This window comes from Oratosquilla oratoria, chromosome 9, assembly GCF_046742065.1.
Source record: "Oratosquilla oratoria isolate Oo_2021 chromosome 9, ASM4674206v1, whole genome shotgun sequence".
In the NCBI taxonomy this organism is placed as follows: Eukaryota; Metazoa; Arthropoda; class Malacostraca; order Stomatopoda; family Squillidae; genus Oratosquilla; species Oratosquilla oratoria.
In genome coordinates, this window is record NC_134785.1 from 13,094,293 (window position 1) to 13,102,666 (window position 8,374).

The 8,374-nt window shown below is 45.9% G+C and overlaps 1 protein-coding gene across 1 annotated transcript in view; it reads left to right on the forward strand.

Annotated features, from left to right (window-relative positions):
* Positions 1 to 8,001, forward strand: part of LOC143028221 (lysosomal aspartic protease-like) — an 8,211-nt gene extending 210 nt beyond the window's left edge. Inside the window, exons 2-10 of the mRNA XM_076190022.1 lie at positions 1,092 to 1,218; positions 2,275 to 2,398; positions 3,074 to 3,179; positions 4,794 to 4,883; positions 5,276 to 5,398; positions 5,907 to 6,029; positions 6,350 to 6,449; positions 7,114 to 7,260; positions 7,752 to 8,001. Of these exons, the coding sequence (XP_076046137.1) occupies positions 1,092 to 1,218; positions 2,275 to 2,398; positions 3,074 to 3,179; positions 4,794 to 4,883; positions 5,276 to 5,398; positions 5,907 to 6,029; positions 6,350 to 6,449; positions 7,114 to 7,260; positions 7,752 to 7,907 (1,096 nt within the window). The 3' untranslated portion in view covers positions 7,908 to 8,001. The remainder of the gene's footprint in view (positions 1 to 1,091; positions 1,219 to 2,274; positions 2,399 to 3,073; positions 3,180 to 4,793; positions 4,884 to 5,275; positions 5,399 to 5,906; positions 6,030 to 6,349; positions 6,450 to 7,113; positions 7,261 to 7,751) is intronic.
* Positions 8,002 to 8,374: the final 373 nt, after the last annotated feature.

Sequence of the window (8,374 nt, forward strand, 5' to 3'; positions counted from 1 at the left end):
CATGACGCGGTGCATCGAGCGCCACGTGCACTCCCGAATGTTCTGTCACAACTCATGAAATCTAATTACACCCCCAATGGACTGTATCAGTCTTATTCAGTCAAGGCTTTAATGACCAGTAGCTCCCAAACTTCTCGTGACTGAGTACCATTTAGTGACAATCAAAGTCACAGTCACTGGTGCAATAAGATATGAATGAGAGATTCTGTGCCACTTGGTTCCAGGAAAAAAAAAACACGTTCCGATCAGATATAAATTTATTCATTGAATTTTAACGCGAGGGATGCATCTGTTTCTTTTCCAGGTCGATGCATTGTATAACTTTCCTCACAACACATCGGAAATCGTGCACGGGTGCTAACAACTGTTTATTCCTTATCATTCATTCATTCATTATTTATTAAAAGTATCATTATTTATCTGTTTATTCATTATTCATCATTATCTATTTATTCATTCTATTTATCTGTTTACTTTTTATTTTATTTTTTCGAATCCGACCTACCATAGTTATGGACCAAAAGGTCTCCTGTCACCATGCTCTTCTTTTGTAATCCTTTGTGTTCGCGTTCCGCCCGTAAGGCCGTCACGTACCGGTGGTACGCGTGCCACAGTTTGGGAACCAGTGCCCTATACGGCCATGCAACTTTCACGTGCGGTTGGAAATTCATCTTTCCTCAAAGATAAATGTTAATAACTTTTAATTGTAAGGAACTACGATAGTTGCGTGTAAGGGGCGGGCGACAGCGGATGAAGCATAACCCTGTGTGTGGTGTCAAAAGAAGAGGGAAACGGTGTGGGGAATAGACACAGAGTGAGAGAGAGAGAGAGAGAGAGAGAGAGAGAGAGAGAGAGAGAGAAAGAGATAGATAAAGGGGGTGTCAACCCCCTTTTCAATCTGTAAATCTGACCCATTGTCCTCTTTTTCTCTTCATCTTTTTTCTGATGCCCGACCTGCTGGACGACCTCTCCCACACCATTTTCTCATCGTCGCCTGCCTGCCTTGCCGCTTCCTTGTTGCCCTCGGACCTGCGGCCGCCGCCGTGACTGACTTTTCTTCCTCTCCGCCTGCGTGCCTTTGCATGGCACAGGGTACCCCTGAAGCGGGTGCACCAGGGCCAGCGCACCCTGCAGAGCGTCCGCGAATCCATGAGGACCATCGTGAACCGCTACTCCACTAAGGCGGTCGACATTGTCGGCCTCGAGAACTTCCAAGATGTAAGATAAATAGATATAAGGCTGTTGTAGTTTGTATCGCTTTACGTGCGGTGCGTATAGGAAGTAACACACATTACTAGAAACCCTTTGAAAGGCCACTGACACAACACGGGATGACAGTGAGTTCGGCCCACTCGCGATCTTGTCTCAGTTCTCATTTGCACAGAGAAACGAGACGAAAATTAGTATTCATATACTTAGAAACAAAGAACCCAATACATATCTATTGTCGTAACATATCATTTAATTTTGAAATATTTTTTAATATATCTACTCTATCATGAAACTAATCCACATGAACGCATATCGAGGTTTCTAAATTGAAGTTGAATTATTTGCTGTTGAGACGCTTCTCAGTTTGCTCAGCAGGATTTGCTGAAGTCACCCTTTTACTTGTTGCTACATAAACATCTTTATCATATTATTATATAAATTATATTCCTTTTTAGTAGTTGTTATGCATCATGCATATTTTGTTCTTTCCCTACTAAAAAGATTTTATTGATCGTAGTTAGAGATACTGGTAGCAATATCTATGTTACGACAAATGAAGGGGTGACTTTAACAAATCCTGCCGCGGGAGGCTGCGCTCGCTACCTAGTTTCTTGATGCAGGTGAGGGGTAGGCAGTCACTGCTGAAGAGCTTCCTGCATCCCTGTTGGCGAAGGAAATACCCCCAGCAACTGAAACGATCACTTGCTCGTCGCTTTTTTTTTTTTCTACCTTCTACCTGCATATGGAACTTAGATCCACCTCACTGTAGATGTATCCAATTTCATTAATTAATTGTAGAACACGCAAGGAAATAACTTAGTAATGGATCCCCAGGAGCGATCTTTCCTATACATATAACAAAATTACCCCGGGGAGTACATAAGCACCCTTCTCAATTTTCCTTAAACACTTTCTAAAGACGTTCCTTTGTGAACAAAACGTCAGAGCAATTACGATTCCATGCTTTCCTCCGTGTTTGTGTTCTCCATCCTCAAAATCATTACGAACTACCGAGACAAGTGTGCGCGGCCACTGTGATTTTTCTCCCTCTCCCCTCACCAGGCCCAATACTTCGGGACCATTGAGATCGGGACCCCCGGCCAGAAGTTCGATGTCATCTTCGACACCGGCTCCTCTAACCTCTGGATCCCCTCTGAGCAGTGCTCCATCATCAACTTGGCCTGCCGTGAGTAATGTAGACAAAACAGTAATATTGGGCCCTGTTCACACTAGCGGTTTGAACGCGCGGAAACCGCGGTAGTGCCACAAAGTGAAGTAAAAACTGCACGGTTATGTATGAACGTCTCCACTGACTTATATTATAATTGAACCGCCGTGGTTCAAACCGCCAGTGTGAGCAGGGCCAGATCCAAGGGCAAAGTTGATGAAGACACGCCAAAACACATGTATATACTAGAATAGATTCTATGTATGTACGTGGACACAAAAAGTACAGACGAAGATATGGATGCATTTATTGTACGTATATATAAATGCATGTATAATTCAGTGTGTACCGTATGTATGTACTCGTATGTAAAAATTGCTCTTGCCCTTCAAGCCTCGTTTACACGGGGCAAGTTGAGAGGCAAGGAAAGTGTGTAAGTTACTTGAGCTGGAAAGGAAAGCGAGCAAGTATATGTTCACACAGGCCAAGTCAGAGACAAGTGACCAGTGTGAACATGTACCTTCTTCTCCAGTTCAAGTAACCTGCACACTTTACTTGCCTCTCAACTTGTCCCGTGTAAACGAGGCTTTGGGATGAAATTCCCTTTTCAACCTCTTTCTGTACTTATGGGAAACTGAATCACGAAAGCAGAGTTCAAACCCTGATTCTGACCTCTCCTCTTCTTTGTTGCAGAGACCCACAACCGTTACGACTCCACCCTGTCCTCCACTTACGTCGAGAACGGGACCAGCTTCGAGATCGTCTACGGCTCCGGAGCCATGAAGGGATTCTGCTCCAGGTGAGACATTACTGTGAGACTCAGTCTAGACCAGTTACCAGCATAATTCGTGAATTCCGGATACATGGGCATGTGGCACGTTTCCCTGATGTTGATCGTATTCAGCGTTGTCTCCACAAGAGACAACACTCGATGGAGGAGACGAAGAAGGGGACGTCCGCAGAAAAACTCGTGTCTGGGACAAGTTGGTCGAACTTGTCGAGAGTTGTTTGGAGAGGGATGGACGGGTGTCTTCATGGGAGCTTGCCCAAAGAGACCGTGGGGACTGGCACCGGCGCGTGAGTGAAACAACGCGCTCCCTGGTGTATGACGCCCCTGATTGATGATGATGAGTGGTGGTGGCGAATGGTCGTGGGTGGGAGGAAGAGCGCGACGTCTCACACCCAAACCGTCAACGAAAACATCATTAGCAATTGTTCATCACCATGACTTCTTCCCTAGTGTAGGCTTTATGGTCTCTTGCAGTCTCCTTCATTCTTATGTTCTTATGTCTAGGACAGACCACCCGCGCACGCGGGATCGGTTTTTGTTGGAGAGGAGGAATAAAAGTCTGAAGCAAAAGGAAACTACAGTAATGTATAAAAGGGAGTTAATGCCACAGAACACTTTTAGAGGATATTCATTAGAGTTTGTGTCGTGGCTCAGGAAGTAAGTGGCAGAAGACTTGGACTTACAGTCTGAAGGAAAATGAAATGATAGTAGTGTATAAAAGGGGGTTATTGCCACATTAGAGTTTGTGCCGTGGCTCAGGAAGTAAGTGGTAGGAGACTTGGACTTACAGTCTGAAGGAAAATGAAATGATAGTAGTGTATAAAACGGGGTTATTGCCACATTAGAGTTTGTGTCGTGGCTCAGGAAGTAGGTGGCAGGAGTCTTGGACTTAAAGGCTTGCATCTAAATAAACTAAAAGCGTGTAAAATATTTGGAGACATGGTTGTAGAGAAAGGCAGAAACACGGATATGGATTTTTTTTTTTTTTTTTTTTTTTTTTGTGAGAGGTAAACCGAAGTAAGAATATGTAGTATGAGAGAAAGTTAGAAATAGAATTAATCTTAGTCGAGGAAAAAGCATTTATATATGTGCACGTGAACGCGATTTCTCTGATCACCAGGAACACATTCATCACGGCATGATATCTCTCCATAAATCTCAGAAGAACTCTCCTCCCCTAAGGAGTGTGATCGCCAAAGCCTAACTCGCCTTAGGCACCTTGACTTACATTCTCTGGATAGACGAAGAATGTGGGGTGATCTAATAGAGGTATTCAAATGGGTCAAGGGCTTTAACAAGGTTGACGCAAGCAAGGTCAAATATTGAGACAGCAGAGCAGGACTCTTAGTATTGGGTTTAAATTGGACAAATTTAGATTTAAGAAGGTCATAGCCAAGAACTGGTTTACCAGCATAGTGGTTAACGAATGGAATATATTTAGTAACAATGTAATGAGTTCTTATTGTTGTATTGATTGTTTTATGAGAATATTAAACAGCTTTATGAATGGGGATGAAAGTTGGTAAAGGACATGGAACAGCCTAGTATAGGCCTCATGGTTACTAGCAGTCTCCTTCATTTTTGTTGTTCTTATGCCCATAACCCTCTTTTTTCATTTTTCAGTGACAACGTCCAGATTGGCACCACAGTGGCCAAGGACCAGATCTTTGCTGAGGCTACCAAGGAACCCGGACTTGCCTTCGTGCTCGGAAGGTGAGTTTCATAGAGTCCGTCCAGGGATCTTGCTTACTTCATAAGTAGTTGTAGAGATCCACTTAAATGATAGATCAGTGTTTCTTATGTGTTATATCGACTCCACACAACGAAAAATAAACTTATAGTAAAACAAATCGCTAGTAACAGCGATGTAATTCATACAATCAGGCCCGGCCGTCGCGAGCTTTGAACTCGGGTCCCTCTGGGGCTCACGCTCAAGGGGCCTGATTTTCTGATATATTTATACGTTTCAAGGTCTACAGTAACAGACCAATACATCCATTTCCTTTATTTATTTATTTATTTATTTATTTATTTACTTTTTTTTTTCCACAAATGCCTGGCTTTTAATCGTACGTATCTCCTCTACTTTCTCCTTCCCGGGGCAGATTCGACGGTATCCTGGGCATGGGTTTCTCCACCATCTCCGTAAACGGAATCCGTACCGTCTTTGACACGATGATCGACCAGGGCGCCGTGGACGCCCCCGTCTTCTCCTTCTACCTCAACCAGTAAGTCAACCCCGCCCACTCCAGGAACGGCCCCGACGGATCTTCAACGCGTATCACACACGTGTGTGTGTGTGTGTGTGTGTGTGTGTGTGTGTGTGTGTGTGTGTGTGTGTGTGTGTGTGTGTGTGTGTGTGTGTGTGTGTGTGTGTGTGTGTGTGTGTGTGTGTGTGTGTGTGTGTGTGTGTGTGTGCGTGCGTGCGTGCGTGTGTGTGCGTGCGTGTGTGCTCGCGTTTGTGTGTGTGTCTGTTTGTGTGTGTGTGTGTGTGTGTGTGTGTGTGTGTGTGTGTGTGTGTGTGTCTGTTTGTGTGTGTGTGTGTGTGTGTGTGTGTGTGTGCATGTGTGTATTTGTGTGTATGCAAAGAGATCTTCAGGTGATAAAGATGTTGACGTGGTTAGTCAGAGTAATTGTTTGTGGTTGTCTGAGTGAATGCAGCTACTTGTGTTAAGAGAAACATGAGTGGCGACATACCCTCTGACCTCGCCTCTTCTTCTCCTCATCTTCCTTCAGCGACATGGAGGGCGAAGTAGGCGGCGAACTGATCCTCGGCGGCTCCGACCCGAACCACTACGAGGGCGACCTCATCTACGTCCCTGTGTCCAAGGCTGGCTACTGGCAATACACTCAGGAGAAGTAAGTATGATGCAGAGGGAACGTGACAGTCTACTACGGCAATGGAGTAAGGACAGATTCCAAAATTGGACGACAATTTCGTAGCGTTGTCTCCACCTAATGATGACAGGAATCTTGTATTCTGACAGTAGTACTCCATTAAGGTCTGATATATAATTAATGTCATACTGAAATATTACAAAAAAAGGCGCAGCTTCTGCTATACCATTCGTTAGGAGATGGCTGTACAATATCGAAAGTCTCTTGCCCCACTTTGGAATAGAGGTGTTTTCTTGATTCTGCCGGGTGTGACTCACACCTCCGCCACCTTTGTTTCGCAGCATCAAGGTCGGCGAGAAGGTGATGGACTTCTGCGCCCCGTGCGAGGCTATCATCGACACCGGCACCTCGCTCATCGCCGGACCCAAAGACGACGTCAAGGTAAGCGGTCGACCAAAGACATCTATTCCATACTAGCTGGGGTCTCTCTTTTGGTCCTCTAGCAAAACAAGAGTTTCGGCTAAAGCTGTCGCCGACACACTGCATCCGGATATACCATCATCAACCTTTCTATTTTTCACTTGATTTAATCTTATTTACTTTATTTATTTTTTATTTATTTTTTATTTTGTAGAACACAGCTTCCTTGTAACTTGACTCCACCATTTCATTCTGGGTTTCTTCCTCTTTTTTTTTTCTTCTTCTTCTTCTTCTTCTTCTTCTTCTTCTTCTTCTTCTTCTTCTTCTTCTTCTTCTTCTTTTTAGATCCTGCCATCAGTCTGAGAGAGGTTTAATCGTCTGTCCCGTATGTCAAAGGAGTTCAAGTCGGCTCTTCCTGGATAACTCCAGGGAAGTATTACTCACCAAAACCTTCATAGGCACCTCCACCGACCTCGCTTCATCAATTACCCTCCGTATCCCTCTAACGCGCCCTCCTCCACCCTCTCCCCCTTCTTCTCCTCCCTCTCCCTCCCTCTTCTCCTCCACCCTCTCCTCTCCATCCTTCTTCTCCTTCTCCCTCTCCCTCCTTCTTCTCCTCCGCTCTCTCCCCGCTTCTCCTTCTCCTGTATGCCCGACTCACTCTCTCTCACCTTTCTCCCATCAGGCCCTGATGAAGGAGATCGGCGCCATTCACATCTTGGGAACTCCTGAGTACATCGTCCCGTGCAACAAGGTCGCAACTCTTCCCACCGTCACCTTCGCCTTCGGTGGCCACGACTTCACCCTCACTGGACCTGAGTACATCATCAAGGTACGTGACGGCCTTCTGTGTGTGTGTGTGTGTGTGTGTGTGTGTGTGTGTGTGTGTGTGTGTGTGTGTGTGTGTGTGTGTGTGTGTGTGTGTGTGTGTGTGTGTGTGTGTGTGTGTGTGTGTGTGTGTGTGTGTGTGTGTGTGTGTGTGTGTGTGTGTGTGTGTGTGTGTGTGTGTGTGTGTGTGTGTGTGTGTACGTGTGTGTGCCTAGTTGATTTGAAAATATGGGAATTGCCTATGAATAAGACTCAATGCATAACCGTGGCAGAGGTAGATCAAAGCTAGAGCCCCCTTAAAGGGGGGGGGGGTGCAGAACGCCCTCTTGGTCCAGAATGAATTTGTCCCTCCTCTTTCCTCTTCCCCTACCTCCCCTCGCCCCTCCTCTTTCCTCTTCCCCTCCCTCCCCTCGCCCTCCTCTTTCCTCTTCCCCTCCCTTCCCCCGTCCCCTTCTTGAACCCTCTGTCACACTTCTCCTCTGTGTTCCCCTGCAGTCGACGGACGCCGCCGGACAGACCACGTGCCTGGTCGGCATCATGGGTCTCCCCATCGACATCGATTTCTGGATCCTGGGTGACACCTTCATCTCGAGATACTACACCGAGTTCGACCAGGGCAACATGAGGATGGGCTTCGCTACCTCCAAGTAAACGTCCTCAAAGTCGGCGCGGCGGATGCGTTACCCAAGAAAGAAGTTCTGTCAGCTCTCCTTTGCCAGCTGAGACATTAAAATCGAAGTCTTCACGTGTTTCTTTCTTTTTCCTTTTTGGTGAATTTCCTTCTCCTCCTAGAGTACAGAGCAAACAATATCCAGTTGAATCTTGCCTCAGTTGTTCTCATAAGTTGGGATGTTAAAACTGCGAATGACATCGTTTGCTTCTCTTGATGAATCTTATACAAACCCAAGCCCACTGGACGGATTGTCCCATTTGGCTCAAGCGTCTGGCAGCACATCCACCAATGGAGGACCAGGACTTGTCATCCTAAGGCCCCTCTTTGTTATTCCTTCACCGTGTAGTAGGAGGACGAGACCTGGAGCCTCGCGGGGTCAGGCCAGGTCACGAAGTCGGCTCCTTAGAGGAGCTCGTCACAGAGTGCCTTTGGTAGCAAACAAATC